General features: G+C 43.7%; 1 protein-coding gene across 1 annotated transcript; it reads right to left on the bottom strand.

Moving 5' to 3' along the window:
* Positions 1-10,448: 10,448 nt before the first annotated feature.
* Positions 10,449-21,628, bottom strand: LOC127333366 (probable potassium transporter 14). The gene is made up of 10 exons (XM_051359756.2): positions 21,214-21,628; positions 17,601-17,829; positions 17,248-17,496; positions 17,057-17,107; positions 16,695-16,955; positions 14,944-14,996; positions 14,749-14,863; positions 14,304-14,558; positions 12,670-13,192; positions 10,449-11,176 (listed from the first exon to the last, which is right to left on the bottom strand). Exons 1-10 carry the CDS (start codon positions 21,502-21,504, stop codon positions 10,648-10,650), a joined length of 2,556 nt encoding a protein of 851 aa, XP_051215716.1. The 5' UTR covers positions 21,505-21,628; the 3' UTR covers positions 10,449-10,647.
* Between the last annotated feature and the right edge of the window lie 1,412 nt (positions 21,629-23,040).

Raw genomic sequence — 23,040 nt, forward strand, 5'->3', positions numbered from 1 at the left:
TGGCGCCCCCTGACCTACCCTTCCGCCTACTTAAGCCTTCGTCGATAATAGTTCCAGTACCGAGAGCCACGATACGGAAAACCTTCCAGAGACGCCGCCGCTGCCAATCCCATCTCGGGGGATTCAGGAGATCGCCTCCGGCACCCTGCCGGAGAGGGGAATCATCTCCCAGAGGACTCTTCACCGCCATGGTCGCCTCCGGAGTGATGTGTGAGTAGTTCACCCCTGGACTATGGGTCCATAGCAGTAGCTAGATGGTCGTCTTCTCCTAATTGTGCTATCATTGTTGGATCTTGTGAGCTGCCTAACATGATCAAGATCATCTATCTCTAATGCTACATGTTGCGTTTGTTGGGATCCGATGAATAGTGAATGCTATGTTATGTTGATTATCAATCTATCATCTATGTGTTGTTTATGATCTTGCATGCTCTCCATTGCTAGTAGAGGCTCTGGCCAAGTTTTTGCTTGTAACTCCAAGAGGGAGTATTTATGCTCGATAGTGGGTTCATGCCTCCATTAAATCTGGGATAGTGACAGAAAGTTCTAAGGTTGTGGATGTGCTGTTGCCACTAGGGATAAAACATCAATGCTATGTCTAAGGATATATTTGTTGATTACATTACGCACCATACTTAATGCAATTGTCTGTTGTTTGCAACTTAATACTGGAGGGGGTTCGGATGATAACCTGAAGGTGGACTTTTTAGGCATAGATGCATGCTGGATAGCGGTCTATATACTTTGTCGTAATGCCCAATTAAATCTCAAACTACTCATCATAACATGTATGTGCATGGTCATGCCCTCTTTATTTGTCAATTGCTCAACTGTAATTTGTTCATCCAACATGCTTATTCTTATGGGAGAGACACCTCTAGTGAACTGTGGACCCCGGTCCATTCTTTTACATCGAATACAACCTACTGCAATACTCGTTCTACTGTTCTCCGCAAACATCATCATCCACACTATACATCTAATCCTTTGTTACAGCAAGCCGGTGAGATTGACAACCTCACTGTTACGTTGGGACAAAGTACTTTGGTTGTGTTGTGCAGGTTCCACGTTGGCACCGGAATCCCTGGTGTTGCGCCGCACTACACTCCACCGCCATCAACCTTCAACGTGCTTCTTGGATCCTACTGGTTCGATAAACCTTGGTTTCTTACTGAGGGAAAGCTTGCCGCTGTACGCATCACACCTTTCTCTTGGGGTTCCCAACGGGCACGTCAGCTGCGCGCCAGCATCAGAGTTCAGCGGCCGGTATACTTCATCAGCGAAGTTTTATCGCCTTCAAAACAGCGGTACCCGCAGTATCAGAAGTTAGCATATGGAGTGTTCACAACCGCAAGAAAATTGCGACACTATTTTTCGGCGCATCCGATAATAGTGGTCAACGAGGCGCCGTTATCAAATATATTAAACAACCCAGAGGCTACGGCTCGTGTCTCCCTTTGAGGAATAGAGCTTTCCCCTCGGGACATCACATATGAGAAAAGAAAAGCAATAAAGTCGCAGATTTTACAGACCTCTTCGCAGAGTGGATGGAGCTACAAAATACGGGACCCCCAAACTTGTCGAGAACATGGACCATGAACTTCGACGGGTCCAAGAGGCTAGAAGGAGCTGGAGCAGGGGTGATGTTAGTATCACCTCAAGGAGATAAGTTGAAATACGTGATACGGATGACGTTTCCCAACGCATCCAATAATGAGGCGGAGTATGAAGCACTCATACATGGGATGAAGATGGCGAAGGCTTGCGGAGCAACCCGATTAAAAAAATCGGTGATTCACAACTGGTGGCTCAACAGGTGATGAATTAGTGCGACGCAGTCAATGATAGTATGATAGCATACAAAGAGGTATACAATGAACTCGAGAAACTATTTGACGGGTGCGAAGTAAATCATATCAGCAGACTCAACAACGATGAAGCCGATGTTCTGGCAAACATCGGGTCGCAATGTTTAGCAATACCACCCGGCGTATTTTGGGAAGAAATAACTGAAAGATCAACCAAGGCGAAGAAACAGCAAAAGAAGAAGGAGAAGGTTGAGAAAGACTCGGGGGCTCCAACAGGATCAGAAGCAAACACATCAGGAGATGAGAAGGAATCACATGAGATAATGATGGTGCAAATTCCTTGGATGCAGGCTTACGTAGCATATATCCTAAGGAAAGAACTACCTGAAGACCCAGTAGAAGCAAGGCGAATTATTAGATGATCCAAAGCTTTTACTGTGGTAAAAGGAGATCTCTATAAGCGAAGTATATCGGGAGTATTGCAGAGATGTGTTACACCTGAAGAAGGAAGAGTTATTCTGAAGGATGTACACGAGGGGGTGTGCAGACACCACGCAAGCAGCCGAGCAATAGCAGCCAAGGTTTTCAGAGCAGGACTTTACTGGCTAACAACAATAGAAGATGCAAAGAACGTAGTGCGCACTTGCGACGCGTGCCAAAGATTTGCGGCAAAACCTCATTCTCCAGCAGTAGAGCTGATGCAAATACCCTTGTCATGGCCTTTCGCTCAATGGGGCCTTGATATGGTAGGCAAACTACATAAGGCGTGGCCAGAAGGATACGAATATATGCTCGTGGCTGTCGACAAATTTACCAAGTGGAATGAGGCAAAACCAATCAATTCGCCAGATGCAGCATCGGTGGTAAGCTTCGTCAAAGGTATCGTTTTCCGATTCGGCGCCCCCATAGTATTGTCACGGACAATGGCAGCAACTTCACCTCCAAGGAATTCAAGGCATATTGCGCAGAGGTAGGCATCAAACTACACTTTGCGTTGGTGGCACATCCGCAAACCAATGGTCAAGTCGAGAAAGAAAACGGTATCATTTGCAATGGTATCAAGAAACGATTGATAACACCTCTGGAGAAATCTCGACACACTTGGACGGAAGAGTTGCCTAGCGTCTTATGGAGCATACGAACAACACCCAATACAGCAACACAGGAAACCCCGTTTTTCTCGGTCCATAGGGCCGAGGCAGTGCTCCCGATAGAAATAGAACACAATTCTCCAAGAGTGGCGGAATATGATGAAGAAACTTCGAGAAAAGCACTAGAAGACGATGTTGATGCACTTGATGAGGCTAGAGATGAGGTGTTGTCAAGAGTTACTAAGTACCAGCAGGACTTGAAGAATTACCATAGTCGACGTCTGCGTCCAAGGTCTTTTCAAGTGGGCGACAACTTTCTTCGGCTTATCTAAGACAGCCATGAAAAGTTCGAGTCACCATGGGTAGGACCCTACATCGTCACAGAAGTGATCGTAGGAGGAGCGTACAGGATAAAGGACAAGAAGACAGGAACGTGGCATAGCTTCGGCGTTTCTATGCGTAAAAGTCAAAATAGAAACATGCATGTAAACATACATTGTACTGAAAAGCTCGCGAGTTTTCAGACGCACTCTTTTCCTTTCAGGGCACCGAGTGGGGCTGAAAGGTTTTTAATGAGGCAGGCTCGCAATGCTACAATATAGTAAAGATATTGGTGATATACATCTTTTTCGTCGGCAAGTTTGGAGGTTTACAATTCACAAAACAGACAATATAAACTCAACCATTACAATATATAAAACACCAATTATTTGCCTTGGTTACAATACCTCGCGAGTAATAAGTGTACATACACCTATCAAAATACTCGGGGGCTAGAGAAGGAAGAAAAAACAAATACATAAAGTTCTCGTAGTATACATACTTCTCGCAATATATAAGATATGCTTTTGTCACAGGAAAAATCGGCAGAGGACAAAGTCTCATTCACCTCCTATAAGATCATGTATTTGTATTCTTTCGCCTTCCGCATGAGCATCCATGGAATCAGCATAATGGCCCTCGGAGAAATACTCAGTATCCATACGAAGAAGATCCGTAATCATTTTTTCGGCTATAGGGGTCACCTCGTCATTGATCTTGTCGACGTTTCTCCTTCGCTTCTTTAATCTGGCATGGCAAAGCTCAACAGTGTTGGACATGTCAAACTTCAGGTGGCAGATCTGTAGCATGATCATGGCAAATCTAGCACCAGCAAGCAATTGCGCCTTCACAAAATCATGGATTTGATCCACATCTCTGAACTTATTCATCAGTTCAGGAAGTGTTTTTGGCTGAGGATTCCGAGGAAACATGGCATTGTAAACTCTGGCCAGAGTCCTGGCGCAAAATTCAAGGTACTCCCGCACCTGACCAGCTCGATCCTGGAATCGCACAATTTATCGGGTCCGATCTGGGGAAGCCCAGAAGTTAGAGTTGTTTTCATGAGCAAGGCGAAGGATTTCAGATTTCGCATCAACACGCTGATCTTCGGCAGTAGCATCCAAGAAGGAACCTACCCATGGCAAGAACTATAATGAGAATTGAATGATTTATACACGGAAAAGGATAGGAAGAACACAAAAGGAGGAACTTACCCACCATATCCAGACTTGCGTCAGTCAGCAAGTCGAGCATATAATTTTCTCGAGAGGTGGCCTGTTACAATTTGTAAGTTATTATGTAATTTTGGATCATGCGGTGTAATAAAGACCTTTGTTTCTTGGTATTACATCTTAAACTGTGTGTGCTAGCGATTGATCCAGGGACTAGCACTATTAAGCACAGAGATACAACCCGTACCGGGTCGGATCGTTACAGCAGATGCATTTCCGGTCCACGCAGACGCAAACAGACGATCCAACGGGGCGACGCTTTTTCGTCCATTTGCGTTTGCGCGGATAAAAAACCGCGCTCCAGCGGCTAGACACAAAACGTCCGCAGCGTCCGTCCTAACACAAACGTGGACCAAATATGCGCCAGGAATGCATCTGTGCGGACGCGTCTAAGTGTCTATTTGCGTCCGGTTGGGCTGCATGGCTCTTTCTCTCTCCTCCTTTAATGCAGGGTAGGACCATGTGTTGGCCATTTCTAGCCAAAGGAATCTGCATGGGAGGCCCTTGTGGTCAAATAAATACGTTCCTACCGCTGAAGAAGGGCAGACGCATGCAGTCCGTGCGCGACACAAACGGACATAAAAATACGTCGTACCGTTGGAGATACCCTTAGAAGAAAACCTAGGATAAAACTTTGCTGGACGTCAATGCAAGGCGAGTGCGCTATACTGTATCTTGGATAGCTGTGGGGAAGGTACGGTTTGGGTACAGTTGGAGCTCTGAATCGAATGGATGACTTGACATGACAGCTCTCATGACACATGAGACCGTAGGCCGCCCCGCCACCAGTGGAGCGTGCCCAGGCCTAGCTAGGTTTGCCCACGACGCCACTGTTGCGATCCCACCGGCCAGGCTTCCTGTCGTCTCCATCGCGCGCAACTGCATGATCCTCTGTGCCCATGCCGTTGCGCCTCAATGGGCACTCACTTCTTGTGTAGTGCGCGCAGAGTGAAACGAGCTTCTGGATAGGCATGCGCCGTCTATCATTCTGGATAGGCATGCGCCGTCTATTAGACTTCTCCGGCTGCTTCTCGGTGAACCTTCTCTCACAAGCTCCTAAATTTATTTTGGCTTATAATCTAGTTTAATTTAAACTTGAGTATAATCTAGAACAAATTTAGAATCCGAGCTTCTAGGAGAAGCTAGTAGGAAGAAGCTTTCCCCATAAGCCACCGTAGAAGCTAAAAAGAAGTGGACCTAAGAGATCTTCATGGTGGATCTTGATCTATCAGAATGGCGACTCGAATTCGGGCTCAGACCAACGTCTACATATTTTGCTGGCGCGATTTATAGTCCAACAAAACCGTGGGCGACCCTGTGTCGGCCCCTACCACAAGGGTCGACACTCCATTCCACATCGAATTTTGCTCGGCACCCCTTGGCAGCAAGACATGTTCATTCTCTGTCTCTCCAGCTCTTCCTAGTCCGTCTACCACCTCGTTGAATTGCCATCACCGTCTAAAATCATCGCCGCCGCCAGTAACTTGTTAAAAAGAATTATAATTTTTGAGGCTGACCATATTAGAAGCGTCGGTGTGGACAGCTCGTCCCTCTAAAATTGAGGGAACGAGTGCAGACGCCGGCCGGCTTCTATGCAGAAGCCGCCGGTGAAGATGCTCCTTGCCAGGTGACGGAGCGGGCAGGTCGAACGGTGCATAGTGCGCATGCACGCACGGCTGCCGGCTCATCCAAAACTAGTTTTACTGCCGCACGGCACGGCACGGCCGACCGGGCGTGGTTGCCGGAGGACGGCCGTGTTCTTGCAGCGAATGATTCTAGCTGGAGACGGGCCGGAGCTGGAGGTAGCTCCCTATACACATGTACGTACGACGTACGTGTAGGAGCCGTCAGACAGAGCAGAGCACTAACCGATGATGGGTCGATCTCCGGTAGGAAGCTTGGCGTCGGCTGCCATCCCTGGGCGCGTACGGCTGCTGCGGCAGCAGCTTCTGAGGGCAGTCCAGAGGCTGTCTGGCGGGCCTCGCCTGCCCACCTGCACCGGGCGCGCCGAGATGTTTGGTAAGGCCATCTCGAGTGATGCGACGCATTTTGGTCGCCTAAATTATCCGAGGGCATTTACATCGTCTGGCGGACGCCAAAATAGTCACGAGCGGCGAAATGTCCGTTTGCTTTGGGGTCTACCTCCAGCGGTCCGACGCATTTTGGACATGCAAGTGTTTTTTTGGTGCTACTTCTTTTCATTTTTGTTGAATGGGCAAGTTTAAACGCGAAAAAGTAGTACTCAATAATGTTACGTTGCTCCAATCGAATAGATTATAGGCTAAACAATTCACCGGATACTTCAATCGAATAGATTCAAACATATTTAACATACAAAGAAGAACAAATTTAAAAACATATAAACTAAAACTATTTTTTGGCCTTCTTGTTAGAAGGCCCTGCCTCGTCGTCCAAACTCATGCGCCTCTTGCTTGTCACCTCCTCGTCGGAAGAGGAACTGGAGGACGACGCGCCCGTCGAGGAGTTGAAACTGGAAGAAATGGCGTCTTAGTCATCGTCGTCGGTGAACGGACGACGGCGCGCCGCCCGCTCCAGCGCTCTTGCCCGGGCCCTGGACTTCTTCCTTGCCACCGCCTTGTCGTCTGCCGCCTCCTGCGCCTCCAACCGGGCGAACTTGGTGTCGGAGTTCTCCTCCTCCTGCCCCTCCTCCTCGTCCTCGGCGTCGGTGCCAGCGCCGCCTCCATCCTCCTCCTCACTCGGCGTGGAGGCAGGGTCGCTGGGCGTGGAGCTCGGATCGCTTGGCGTCTCAGGGGATTTCCACCAATGCAGAAATCCGGGCGACTTGCCCTTGCTCTCTGAGTCGGACGGCAGCGTGTAGTCGCTCATGGCGTGCCGGTGTTGGAGAAGAAGAAGAAGAAGAGGAAGAAGAAGGAGGCGGTTGAACTTGAATTACCGTAGACGCAAGGGTTATAATCTGCGGGGATTAACGGCGGCGTGTATAACGAAGAGGCCGGCGGTTGCTCTTCCGTGGCGGTTCGGCGCTCCATTGCGGTGGTTGATCGGCGCGGTTGCCACACCGGCGCGCGTTGTGAATTCGAGGCCGATCGAACCTGGATCGCTATCATGAGGGCCCGTGGGGAAGCGAGCGAACGCTATGCGCGACCGAGGAGCATCCGCGGAGACGCAAACCTGGCGCATATTTGGGTCAGGTTTGCGTCTCCGCGGACGGCCCGGTCACTTTGCGTCGCCCCGCTGGAGGAGGTGCCAGACGCATTTCCGGTCCGCGCGGATGCAAACGGTCGCTCAGCGTCCGTTTGCGTCGCGCCGCTGGAGATGCCCTAAGGCCACCAAAACCAGGGTTCTATGAAATTGGTAAAATCCGAGAAATTTTATAATTGTACTTACTATAAAATTTGTTAGAATTTCTCATTATTGTGTAGCATAAAATATGAAGTAGTTTGTATTGAGATTTTGCACCATTGGTATACATTATTGACTATCTCTAAAATTATAGTGGAGAAAGTCTATAATGAGATGACACTAGGGGAGAGGTTTGGGGAGGTGGCCGCTAGCAAGGCCGATGGCGGTAGCTGGTGGCAAGTAGTTGCTCTAATATAGTTGGTGGTGTTCATAGGGACGATGTCTTGACCGCTTGGTCAATTTCACCTATTAAAATGATACTCCCTCTAATTTAAAATAATTATCTAAAAATAGGTATATCTAGGCATGCTTAAAATGTGTAGGTACATTTTTAAGCAATTATTTTAAACCGAAGAAAGTATGTTTTTTATTAAGTATTACTTGAGAAAAGATAGACGCCGCAAAATGGTATGGATTCAACCGGTCAACCCACTGAGGGACGCATCACACGCTCCTTCCAAAGGAATGTGCCCTCGACTGTCAATTTAGTAACCTTAATTTTCTTCTACACATCGACTCTACCCGTGATTACTCCACGAGACCAAAACAGCAAGGGTCATCCTCTATCCAGATTCCAAACTTCCAAACACTGGATGGAAGGAATCAACAGCGGCAATCCTCATATCATTCCCATGACTATTGGTGTTCAAACCAAAAGAAAAATTGCTTCCTCCGACATCTTCAATAGCAAATCCACGTCATCACGCCCTTAATATATTATCTGGCACTCCCCAGCTGTGCTTGATACACAAAGGGAGACTGGGGTCGTCGGCAACAAACTCTACGCAGGAAGATTTCCGCTGCCCCACGCGTGACCTACCGCCTATCTATCCACTGTTATGTGCTTTCATGACTAACTATGGAGCTTAAGAGGTGTGGTCACTTTAAAAAAAATTGGCCAGCATTTATTGGTGTTAATCTCAATAGGTAGCCAATATATGTGCTGCCGGTTACTGTACGGGATGACCAGATGCTCAAACAAGCGGAGTACAGGCATGTCCCCGGTAAACGACATGTAAGTAGATATCTATGATATCTGCAATGAACAGGAGGTAACTGTGGCGGAGGCTGCTGCATTGAACTGGAGTTTTTCCTTCAGGAGGTGGATGACACCTGATCTAGCTTGGCAAATTCATGGTTTACACAGAATCATGTCTCAAACAGTTCTTTCAGGTGAACAAGATAAAGCTGTCTGGAAATGGACAAAAAATGGTAAATTTTCTGTCAAATCTGTTTACAAGCACCTGTGTGGTGCAGGCCTGGACAGAACTTTCAAACATTTGTGGAAAAGCAGAATTCCACTGAAAATCAAAGTTTGGCTGTGGATGATTTGGCATAATGCCATTGCTACAAAGGACAATTTGCTGAAGAGAAACTGGCAGGGTGGAGCCGCTTGTCAGTTCTGTGATTGTGATGAGTCCATCTCTCACTTATTTTTTACTTGTCCTGCGGCAAAATTCGTATGGAGTGCTGTGGGGAAGTTGATTGGCGCCCCTTCTAGACCTGGATCATTTTCGCAATATTTTTGGTGGATTCCACAGTTCTTGCATGCGAGCAGAAACACGCAAATTGCGGGGTTAGCTGCTATCTGCTGGGCCATTTGGAAACTTCGAAATCGTGCCTGTTTTGAGCACAAGCTGATCAGCAGTCCTGTGGAACTAATCAGTTATTCCACTGTCTTTATGAAATATTGGGCAGGTCTACATGATGAAGGAGAGGCTGAAGATTTGCGGGCGGGTGCTGATGGTTTGCTACGGCTTGCTAGCGCTACCACTCCCCAGGCCAGGTCTACCCAGGGCGGTGCTCGGCGGATAAATTCTCCAATTCGGATCAGGGACGCAAGTACGGATGATGATGCTGTTGCGATGGATCTTGGCGAATCATGAAGGATGATCCTGGACGCGTTTCTGTAGGCCTTATCGATTAGCTCGTGTCTTTATGCTGCCTGTTGCCTGTTTGGGTGCCCCCGGGGCAGTTTAAAACTTTTCCTTTTGTTGCTTTGATGTTTGCCGTTAGCAATAGGCGGCGGCTGTAAGACTGTGTGGTGTGTTTACTTTCTGTTCACGCCTGGACGTGCTATGTGTTGTTTCGTTATCCTTGGGTAATGAAAGCCGGCCTCAATGGTCGTTTGGAAAAAAAAAACGACATGTAAGTACAGTTAGACACGGGATGACGGGAAGTCGCTGGAACCTGCAGTCGCGTTCCGGAGATTGATTCCTCGACCTCGAGAGACAAGGTCTAACGCAGGCATCTATTCTCGCGATGCAGATTTGGGCGGTGACGCTGCGCAGAATCTCACAGGTATGGACACGCGAAAATTGACAAATGCAGCAGGTGAGAGGGAACATGCACGGGATCGTATCCTCTGCCCACTATCTCCATACACTCGCCAAATGGGCGCATAATTTAGTCAGTCGTAAATAATTAAGAAAAATGGATCTTGACTGTTTGCAGCGCTGGGGAGAAGAAAAAATAATGCTGATCTCGTCTTTCGATTGGTGCAGGTGTAGACGGGGCCATCAATACGATGCTTCCTTCATTCCTCTCGACACAAACAAACAGACAAACAAAAACCATCAGAGCAGTCCACATTCTCTCTTCCGACGACAAGTGAGAAACGGAAATTTCGTATTTTCATTAAACGGATCGAGTCTCCGACAGCCTTCCCAGCAAACAGTGCCTTTGTTAATGACCACTAAATGCTGAATCTATCTCACAGGGAAGTAACTCTCCAGTAAACAGTACCTTCCGCCCCTCTGTATCTACCACGAGTTAGCACCCTGGCCATCGGAGAGAAAATTTGGTGTAAAAGCCTTACACCATGTACTGCATCGCCACCTGCATCAGCCTCGTGTGGGGTATACTCAACGTTGCTATGCCTCTCCGGCAGTTCTTCCTCAGGAACGCGTAGAAATAGTTGATCACTAGCTTCTTGGCGAAGAAGGACTCCTTCCGAGCTCTGATGTCGCCGTGCCCAAGAAGGTAAACAACGCCCGACTCCTTGGCCTTGTGAATGAAGGAGAGCTCGTTGTCTAGGCTTCGCCTTCCATCCATTGTCTCATCCAGGGATCCATCGAGTGATGTGTTTGACCCCAAAGTTGGATTTGAAACACCGGCACAGTCGGCAAGGAGTGGAACGCCAAGAGAGTAGATGCTGCCATTTGGACCAACAAGAACTCTTGATGAGGTTGACGCAATCTCCTCTTCCGAGTCGATGTCACCATTCTCATCACTCTCCAGGGAGCGCTCTTGGGCTTCTCGGCGTATAAATTTCTCAAGACTTTCTATCAGAAGCTGCTCAAACGTTTGAGGGTTCTCCTTGCGTACGTCCTTGTACCCATACCTGCAGAGATGTATGATTAATATTATGCAAGGGAGTAATACGTAAACAAATTCGCAACGATGACCACAAAATTATTCAACGTATACTAGGTATGTCCATATCAAGCTTAAGGAAATAATACCAACCTGACACGTGTGTGTCTCAAATACAAGAAAAGTTCCAAAACAGTTCAGTTTTAAAAAAATAGTTCCAAAATAACAGAGTTTGATCACTAACCAACTAAAGAGTTATTCTGCAATCAAAAAGTAAGGCAATCAACAAAGAAAAGAAAATGAACTGACTGAGATAGGGTCTAGGTTTCAAAAGAACTCAGAAAAGGAAAATGTTAAGACTCTGCGGTTAGCTTGTGCTGTTCTGAGCTTATTGTTTAAGGGTCCATCCAAATTTTAGTCGGACCGATTTTCTTGTGCCTAAGTCAATTCTGAAAAGTGCAACTTGCACTTTTATACCCTTAGTCAACTTTTCACTAAATCCAAATTGCACTTTTTAAAAATCGACTTACACATAAGAAAATCTCATCCGACTTTGGCTTGTCAACCTGTACTTTTATAGCCAGGTTGTGTGAGAAGTCTTGCTCTGCTTGGCAAAGGAGACTGTGCTCTCATAGGTTCATTTGTATGTTTTCTAATGCGGGAACAGCTAACCAAACTACAAATATCTAATAGCGGTAAAACCAACTGAGATTACCATATAGTATCATATCCAAAAGCTTGATAGCACCAGGATGCCAGAGGCACCACCTGTAGCTATACTAGTTACATAGTGGCCCCATTATCGGATGTCCCCGAAGGGATGCAGGACCCATTATAAGAGTTAAACTTTAAGAAGTAGCCAAACAGCAACGAACTGAACACAGCAACGAACTGAACACAGCAAAATTCTGACAAACTCCAAGGTAGAAGAAGAAACTGGCAGAATGAAGACTGAAAGCTCTACCTTCACCAGTATCATTAGTTAACAAAACATGGTTGTCTCTAATTGACTGGACATGTTGATGGTGTCAAGAGAAGTAAAAAAATCAAGAAAAAATAACGTAACAAACCTATATGCCAACAGTACAAGAAAAATCGGTGGAGCTTAAGCTAAAGTGCTCCACACAAGAGCCATGAATCCCCACCTTCATCAGTGAAAAAGAAACCAATTTTGGTTGGCTACTGTGTGAAATATGAGTGCTAATTCAATATGGGACAGCATTACGGGGCTACTAAACTATATCACTCCCAGATGAGCACCTGCCCTGCGTATATATTAACAACCTAAGCTGTCAGAGATACTAACAGACCCAGTTGTTCTCTAGAAGATTACAAATGCAGAACAGGCATTACATGAAAAACAGATTGTGCTGATAGTATTAGTATCAGACATGAGTAGATGCCTTCCATCTTATCTTAGGGACTCAACCGAGTGTATTAGCTGACAGATCAGTGTGACATCATTTTGGGAGGAAAGATATTTTTATTCTGTTCCCGAAACTGAGTTTCTTATGTGCGTACCTAGCGATGCAGCGAAACATATGGTAGTTCTTTGGGCAGACCCGCCGAAAGAGAAACCTTTCATTCTGAGGTACAACAGGAACAGGAACCCACTTGATGCAGACAAAAATTATCATTGAATGAATGGCCGGCATTGTAGTCAGGAAGTGACCAAAGATTGCAGGAACCCCCCTGACGAGTTCATTATAAAGCAATCCAATTCCAGGGGCTCTGACTGTACCTAGATTGCAGCCTAGATCCATCATTAAATCCATCGACAGTTTTTGCTTAACCTCAGTTTCGTACTTCAGCTTGGTTCCATAGTTCCATATGTACATTACCAAATAGAGTACAGCTGCAAATACCAAAAGAACCCAACTTCCATCTGCTACGCTGCCCAATACTGAAGAAAAGAAAAATAACTCCAGGCCCAGGAAGAGGGTGAGAAAGCATAGAACTACAATGATGTTGACCTGCCATATCAGAAGCATTATGATGGTCACCAATATAGTAGTCATCATCATGACCCCAAGTTCAGCTATGCCTGTAGTGATAAGTAATGGGCATTAGAAATATAATGTGGTGGTAGCTGTTAAGAGTGGAGAATAAGGTAAATTGTTCATATTGAAATGCATGGTGACAATCCCTCAAATAGGGTGAACAAAAGAATCATGTACTCCCTCCGTCCCATGGAACTTGTCTGCAGTTTGTCAATTGGACGTATCTAGATGCTATTTAGTTCCTAGGTACATCCGAATCTAGACAATTTCAGACAACTTTTGTGGGACGGAGGGAGTATAACAAATCAGTGCTTGAATGTCGTAGGATTGCTTTTTATCCAAATTAATTCAAATTATAAATGTTTTGTACTTTTGCCAATCCAAGTGATAATTTGTGCTCAATAGAGTAACATCGTCAAATAACAGGTTAGGCACTGTCATAAGGAGACTAAAATTCTACCAAATCCAACAGGGTGGAAAAGGAACCCTAGCGCAAAGAAACATTGAACCGACAGCTGTTTAAAACAACAAATTCAATTCTCAACATTTTCAACAGATCCAGTTCTAGTGATTTCAACATTATGAAAAGAAACACAGTAGAATCAGTATAGAAACACAGCTGAAAGCCTGAGCAATGAGGAAATGTACATCTCAGAACTTCCAATGAGAAACTGTTTGTTATACTAATTTTAGCATAGAAAATACTGCCACGGTTGATAATGAATTAATCCAAAAAGGAAAACAAAGCTCTTCATCAAATTAAATGCCTACTGCAGAAATATTTCTTGTGGACAAACATTACTGCTATTGAACTCTTGGCTGCCTACAAAATTCTTGTAAATGTCTTCAAATAAATTCAAATGCTTAGAACTCTTCTCCCTTCCTCATACTCTACCTAGCTCACTAGATTCCTACTTCGCTGTAATATATTATCTTAGTAAGACTAAGGGACGTATGAGGTAATCTCTTAGTTTGTTCCAATATATTAAAACATAAATAAGGCGTCATTTACAAAGTAAGCAAAACTGTAGCATAAAAGGATATCAAGGGAAATAGCACATTAAGGAATGAACTAGTAGAGAAAAGTTTACTTGAAAAATATATGAAACATAGTTTGAATAAACAAACCAAGATCATTTTGGCCAACTTACGCACCATATGCATTGCCAATCTCATTAATGCTCCCAAATGTTGTAACAAATGCAAGACATGAAACCAGCAAAAACCAGTTCATGACTGGGATGTATATTTGACCCATGAACTTTCTAGAAGTGTGAATAATCTTGAGGCGGGGGAAACAACCAAGAGCTGTGGCCTGCTTAATGATTGAGAAAATAGCAGTTGTCATTGTACGACTAGCAATTAGTGCTGCCAGAGTAGCTATAAATACCACTGGCCAGAACACCTGACCTGCAACATGGAAAAAAACAAATACAACAAAGGGTCAACTGCTACATCAAAGCCTCTGCTTTTAAATTTTTAATAAAAAAGATGCGTAGTTTCACTAATATTATAATTTATTTTATCACGTCTAAAATGGTAGGTAAAAATTAACATAACAAATTTGAAATAGGTATGTAAACAAACCAGTTTGCCTTACTCGGGATTGACAAAAAGAAGACCTGCTCATTTTTAGTCAAGTTTTCCATAAGAAATGCAGCTTGCCCTAGGTAACCCAGTAGAAGGCATGGAAGAACAAGACACACAAAGGTAAGCTGCAACACATGAGCAATACCAAGTTATCAAGTATGTAATGGAAGTGCAGCATGGAGCCCTCAATAATACAGAAGAGTACCTGAACAGATCTAACAGAGAAGTAGCATAAATCAGCAAACATTGCCTCTGATCCTGTAAAAAGAAGAATCTCATAAGCATCTTCATAATCCAAGTGTTCCTGTTATAGCAGGTTGTATATCCATGATATTTTCATATATTTTTAGTAAGGAAAGCGCAAATCGCTATAGGGGTGTGCACATACATAGATAAGGATGTGCAATTGTGCATTTGCCACCCTTTATTTCATTGCTACTTTGCCTATTTCACATGATAAGGCAAGCTTTCTCTATCTAAGCTACAAATTTAGTAATAATTTACTCGATATTTCAGATTTATTTACTTTCAAACTAAGTAAAGGTAGAATGGTGTTTTTTTTTTTTTGTAGCAAAAGCTAATATCTTTCATATTGTACACTAGATGATGGATGTTTACATTCTAGGTGATGTATATTTCTAATATTATTATCCCCTTCAAGAATTTAAGGTTGATTTGAGCTCAAGGTTAACCTTTCTTCAACAAGATAATTTCTATCGTTTCAAAAATTACAGCAGAACTAAGAGGACTTACTTTACTAACACAGGAGCCTTATTAGTGGTTATTTAACTGATATGGAACCCAATTTCAGTTAGAGAGTTCATAATATTTCTGCACTGCACCATTAGAGAGAAAACTAACATTCTAGTGGTGGTTATTTCTGGTATTATCCTCAGAATTTGAGGTTGATCTGAGCTCAAGGTTGACCTTTCTTCAACAAGAAAATTTCTATTGTTTCCAAAATTATAGTAGAACTAGAGAGGACTTACTTTAATACTAATACAGGAACCATATCAGTGATTACTAACTAATATGGAGCCTAATATCACGTGATTGCCATTTGCTTGCCCGGAGGTTTGAACTCTCGCTTTAAGTTGAAGTAGATTTAATTATTAACTTAGGACAGCATGTAAAAATACTGGATACTTTACACAATAAGAGGAAGGACAAAACATTTCGATCTTTCTAGGAAGGATCTCTGTCATTGGCTGAGGGCTGAGGTTCCCAGAACACATGGGTAACTGACGCAAATAGTTTTAGTATATTAGTATATCTCGAATTGAAATTTCTAGTGTCTTAGTAAGAGATGAATATAGTCTTAGTATCTTAAGATGGTTTTAGCAATAACAATTTAAATTTTTAACACTGGTGGAAGAAGAATCATGTTTCTGTTTTCCTGATGTTGAATCAGGATGTACATGATGTTTTGTCTCTGAGACAGATGTCCCTCTATCTGAAATCTCCAATGGAAGTATCATCACATTTTTGTACTTGAGATATATTTGATTGGTCATGACGTGCATTGCCAGTGGTGATCCATGTTATAGCTGTTAGGTCAGATCCACGTTATAGCTGTGCGGTCAGCTGACTCCACAGCTTTTTAGGCAATCCTTACATATGTGTGTTTTCAAATTAAAAATATCCAAAAAAAAAAACAGTTAAAATCTGTGATAATTACGGCATTGACCCACACATTGACCATCCTGGCTCCGCCTCTGTGCATCGCGCTGTGCTTTATTAGTAACAAGAGGTCTAGTTATCTTCAGCAACACTGCAAATGTACCTAGTTTACATGTGACTTCCTAGTTCCTACAGAAGGAAAAGGGGAAGAACTATGGACTAATGACACAGAATGTAACAACTTATGTAATCAAACAATAAATATGCACCTGAAGCAAACACATTCTTAGAAACAACTGTCAAAAATAATATTAACAGTACAGTCAAAATATATACCTGTTGCACATAAAAGGCAGCCCCCAAGAGACATCCAAGCTTGAGGGGGGTTTCTTTCAAAATAATAGTAGATATATATAGGATTGAATGCCCGTAATACTTCTGAACCATATGTCATAATGTTATAAATTCCTATCCCAGAAAGGCAGCAAAACCATATGAACAGGGTAGGTCCAACAGCAAGCCCAACTTTGCTTGTTCCAAACCTTTGCAGACTGAACAGAACAATAAGAAATGCAACTGTTATCATGACCACTTCACCTGCAAAAAAATTCAAAATGAGCATCCTGCACTTCTAAACAGTAACATTTTTTCCTTTAACCAATTAATGACACCCATAATAAGCTAAGATTTAAGGTCACCTTCATTAACACTAGATATTCCAACCTTCAGGCCATTAACAGCAGACATCACTGCAGAGTTGACCAATAGATAAAAACAGAATTCATTAATATGAGAAAAACTGGCAACGTAATGCTACTGGTACAAAAATGTAGATCACCAAACTTGGTGAAGAGAAATACAAAAAGCAATGCATCAGAAATATACGAACCTGACATCGCTGGTGTAACAACACCATCCGCTATCACCATAGAAGTACCAAAAAGAACAAGCATCAAAAGTAGTTTCTTTAGCATAGATGAAGTCTCGAGGCGCTCCTTGATCCTCAAAGATCTCTCAAGTTCTACGGATGGTACCTTGAGTTGGAAACTTGTTATGCGGGTGTCAGAGGGCAGTTGGTTTGGGAGCAAACTAGCCTTTGCATTCCTGCATATTAGAGAGTATAAAGCAAAAATCCCTCCTGCCAAATATACAGAAAATTCATTATTAGACATAAAGCTTCAAGGGAATAATGTTTTCTAATCTATTTCCAGTGGTATGGTAATAAAATACAGTGAGATATACCTTCTCCATCATCATTTCCCCATAAAACAATCAGTGTATACTTCAGAAATGGTATTAGTATCAGAGTGTATATTACTAGCGAGAGCGCTCCAAGCACATCCTCCTTTGAAGTGTTAGGGTATTTGTTGAACATTATATCGAAAGTGTACAGCGGGCTAGTACCAACATCTCCAAAGACAACACCTAATGTCTGAAGAGCCAACACAATACTCCTGCCCACGGTAAATTCCTGAAAGGAAATGAAGGATTGAGATATCAGCAAAGTTCCGCTCAAAATACTCATTGATAAATTTGGCACCAAACTGTATAGGCGTCCCATGCACAGATAAAGGGTATGTTCGGTTCATTGCCCACGCGCCCTGCCCAAAAAACGGTTGTTGTTATATTTTGGTCTATGCTCGATTTGTTGCCGAATATTTGGCTACCAATGAGTGTCCCTCGATCTCTCTCACAGATTCTTGTCAAATAATTGGTCAAGTACGGGTGGAGGACTCCTTGGCCAAAAAACTGGCTAGCCAATTCTTGCCAACATTTGGTAGGGCTAGGTAGGGCAGGAACCAAACATACCCAAAGCATGCATAGCGGACATAGCAGCAGGAGTATGCCATGTATGATCCATGAAAGGTGCTTTCCAGAGTTATTATGACAAAAATAAAACTTCAACAATTATTTAGCAAAATTAACTGAGATCGTACTCTGGCCTGGTTTCAATTTACTATGACTTGCAAGCTCCTAGCATACAATGTTTTTGCAAAACTTGAGCAAATACTAGTAACAAGTGGAACACAGGGGGGCAGGGTGGAGAACTGTAAGAATCAAAGCTCGGAATGTACACCTATGCAAAGAAATGGGGGTTTAACTTGATTCAATTGCACTCACCTCTTTAAATGGAATCGGTAAAATTAGATCAGATGGACAACCACAAAATTGTGAATTTTCCAGGCAATTAACTACATTGACACAAGATGTATCTACCATGTTACAAACTTTCAAACCCAAATTTGATTCACAAAATGAGATTTATATATATATTCTAGAAAAATTCGAGCATGAATAAGTAGCTGTTTGAAATAGCTACTTTTCACAGCAGAATTTGTCTTTTTTCACCAACCTCTCGATTGGATTTATAAATTTGTGGTAGATGCATCCTGTGTTAATGCTCTTAACATTTTTAGAAAATTTCACGATATTTTGGATGTCCATTCAGCCAATTCCATCTGAAGGGCAGAGTGCATATAAGTCGTTGCAACTTGCCATTGCTCATTGCATTACCTCTTTGTTCTTAGGTGAACAGAGGGTGCCTTATAAATTTGTCATGAGGAACTTAGATTATGTGCCTCAGAGAAGGTAAATCGCCCATCATGCATCCAGGAACCATATAAGAACAGAAGAAGAGATAAGATACCCTCACTCACTCACCACCAGTACTGCAATTAGTCTACCAGCGCACCACTCTTTCCACCAATAATAGCCACGAAACCCAATTCGATTCTGTAATGTGTGTCCAAATGAGTTACAGTAGAGCAATCACTCTCTTTCTCTCTCTGATCATGGGTAGCAGGTAGCAGCACCAATCAGTAGCAAGGAGCAGCAGGCAACAAAGAAGCAGCTGCCCAGTAGCCAAAGACTAGTCCTGACTAGCCAGAGAGTTGGTAGAGTAGCAACACACCTCAACTTCATAACTTATAACCTTGTTTGACGGCAACATATATGGTGAACCAGCCTACCTACGTTCCCTGCATCCCCTCGCTCTCATTCATTTGACTGGAATCATGTGGTATCTGCTTGATCTGGTGCAGTTTTGCACAAAGATGCCCACCACTAGTTTAATCCAGCCATCTTTTTGCTCAACCACCACCACCGACGCGATTACCCCAAAGGCCACCGGCGACACAACTAGATGACCCCCTTGATGGTGACCGTGACGACGCCCCGTGATGAGATGACCCAGCCCAGGTATCGTTGGTTCAAGCCTATTTGCATTACATTAATTCTATTACGGTGATAGTGTTTTCTTTGTGACATGCCTACTAGCTTTGGCTGCATGAAATTCACAATCCCGTTGTGCCTACTAGTCACCTGTTCTTCCGCGCTAGTCAGACAAATTACATGACCTGTGGAGATTGAGAGCTTGGGATACAGAGAACAATGGAGACGGATGTCAATCAGGACGTTAGACGGACAGATAGGGTGGCCATCACTGTCAAAGTAAAAATGCGCAACATGTTCTTCTCAGCGGCTGCGAGCAGAGGAAGCCACAGAAGCCCTTCAGCATTCTTAGTACAAAACTGCAGCGGCCAAACAAATACCACATAAATTCAATCGGATGTATGAGAATAAGTGGATGCAGGGATGCACGTAAGTAGGCTAATTCACCAAATATGTTGCCTTGTTTGATGGATATCTTGAGATGGTGCCAACAGTGGAAGTCCAAGCAAACCATCAAAGATTTTTCTTTTAAATGTTTCAGCTTTCGCAAGGTACTCTTCTAAAGCAAGTTGAGTATTGTGAAGACCAATTACATAAAAAAACTTTTCTGGATCAAAGTAAATCGTTCATGTAAAGGAATTATGTCTCAAACACTAATTATGTACCCCAATTAGGCATTCACAAAATAAAGAGAAAAAATCTAGCTTGTAAACCACAAGTACCAGCAGACACTACACACAGTAAGAAAATTAAATCTACCGAAGCTATACTAAAATTTCGCATTGTACAGGCTCGTCTGAACAACACTACAGACACAATTCACACGCACTCACGTAAAGAACTCAGTAGGGTCCACACTGCACACGCATGCCGGTCTAACACTATACTACATGCACTGCCCAAATCAACCTAATGAACCTCAGCAACCTACACCAGACAAGCTCATTGGAACGCATACACAAACACCTAGTGAGCAACGTTGCAATATCAAAAAAAAAATTTGAAACTGGTAAATTTATTAAATCAAATAACATTGTTTTGGTTACAATCATTCAAAACTGAGTTTTGTAACACACCACCACACGACTCTCTACGACCAAATTGACAAAGATCATTAGCTACAGCATTATAAACCCTGCTAATCTTAGCTAACAAAACGTGTCTGTCCGGAGGCTTCTTCAATCTAAACTCCTTTGCTATAACACTGGTTTCAGATCTGTCCACACTGTCAGCTTTAATCACCTCCAGGACTGCAGCGCCGTCAAAAAAAAAATTTGCAAAACACAGTACAGATGCAGACGCTCACAAATACGAACGCATGCACGCACACCCTACCCCTAATAACCAGATTTGAGGAAGAATTTGCCAGAGCTAGCTTAAGGCCCTCTAAGCATGCGATTGCTTCCCCTACAGTAACAGAGTTGCAGTGCGGGATAAAATCACAAGCGGAGACCAAGTAAAATTTCATCAGCCCCACGCCGAAATCTGGTATAAGCAATAGCATGGAGCAGGAACGTCTAAGTTGGAACACCATCATATGTCGATCAATTGGGGGTACGCCGACAAGAAGGCAATACCAGGAAGAGCTCGCCCAGCCTCACTCAGGCAATATCGCGAACACCTAGCGCGCAACTAAGATGTTAGCCAAATTTACCAATGCATTGGCGGCGGATGGGAAGCAAACCTGGTGGCGGTACAAGCCAGGGACATCAAGAGCTTCAACGTCAAAGGAATCGGCGCGGGGGCCGGTGCGCACGAGGCGCTGGCGTAGCAGCGAGTCCTCCTCGTCCTCGTCGGCGTCCGAGCAGCCGCCGCGGGAGCCAAGGGCAGCCGTCGGGGTGTCTGTGCCGCCCCCACCGTCGTCGGAGCTGTCGATCTCATCCTCCTCGTAGGCGCCGCCGGGGACCACCCAGCGCATCTCCGCCGACTCCGTCTTCGGCAGCCTCCCGCCGGCGCCGCCGCTTCCCGCCTCCATTCGGATCGAGGTGGACAGCGGGGAGAGGCTTGCGTGGGGTTCTACGGGTTCGGGGTGGCACGCAGACGCAGGGCTGGGAAGGGGTCTGGAGGGGGAGAGACGAGGAACGCAACTGCAGTTGTAGGATACAGCTGTGCTGCAGTATTTCTTCTTCTTTCCTCCTCTTTGTCTAATCTAAAACTATTTTGCAATGTCTTTCTTAGTCTTTGGTATTCTGGTTCATAGACTTTGATAGTGATGCGTGTAATATAAATCTAGGTAAACTTGCATATATAATATAACTTAGTGGATGGTCAAATGAGCTTTAGTGAGATATACAATCTTACAATAACTAGAGAAAAAGGAGAATCCATGTGATGCTTATTATCATGTTGGGAGCTACAGCAGTGTACAATATCTAGTTACACCCTCCATTTACTACTAATATACATAAATCGAACAATTTATTCTCTATGTGTCATGTTGTGACAAAATGAGTTTAATGAGGTGTATTAGCCCTGATCCAAGATATATCTTCGAGGTGACCAAGCTAAGCTTTCAAACAATGTGGCTTTGGCCGCTGGCCTCCTCTTTGTGAGAAGTTGGTTCTTAGTGAATCTCATTGGATTTGATTTTCCTATCTTTGGTTTTTTATTTCACTCATTATTGATCGAAACTTCTTGTATATGCATTTCTAAGTTCATTTTATTTCAATTTAGTTTCCATCTTCTGGATATGTGTGATGATCTCCCTGCTATACGGGTAATGCTTTTCACACGTGGAACCTCTCGTCATTGTCGTTCAACAAAAGGAAGAAGTGCAACTCGCAGGCACAACTTCAACGAAAATAAAGGAGTGTTTGTGTAGGAGCCTGTGATCAAGCAAGAGGCCAAGGATTCAGAGAAAGCTGAAACTCGTGAGAGGGTTGCAAGGGCTGAGCAAAGTAAGAAAGGGAAGAATGGAACTATGATGCCCATTATGTTACCGAGTGGGCCTAGATTATATTTGTCCATCACGTGGATAGACAAATATCACTCTTAATAAATACAACCCAACAAGTAACTTTCAGAGATACCTGAAAGGCACCTTTATGATCACCCAATTACGAAGTGACGTTTGATGCCCACAAAGTATTATTCCGATACTAGGGAGTGGCATAATCTCATGATCCAAAGGAATTAGGTTACAGCGTGAATGAAAGATCTTGCAATTTAAACTAAGACTCGATCTAATTGTTTTTGCTAACTTGGGTGTGTCCATCACATCATTCTCCTAATGATGTGACCTCGTTATTAAATTAATAACTTATATCTATAGACAACAAAAACGTGACTATCATTAAATCAACGAGCTAGTGATACATCTCAAATCTATCTAATTTTCTAAGCACTTTGCTCAAATATTTGCTCCGAAATCTCACCATACTTGGATAAAAATGTTGAATATGACGTTGATTTTAGCAAAAGTACTCTCTCTGTCTGTTTTCGCGGGAAATAAAATCGGGGAAAATACCACGGAAGTTTTTCACCAAAAGAAGGGGCCTGGAGCTTTAGATCG

Source organism: Lolium perenne, chromosome 2 (genome assembly GCF_019359855.2).
Source record: "Lolium perenne isolate Kyuss_39 chromosome 2, Kyuss_2.0, whole genome shotgun sequence".
Lineage (NCBI taxonomy): Eukaryota > Viridiplantae > Streptophyta > Magnoliopsida > Poales > Poaceae > Lolium > Lolium perenne.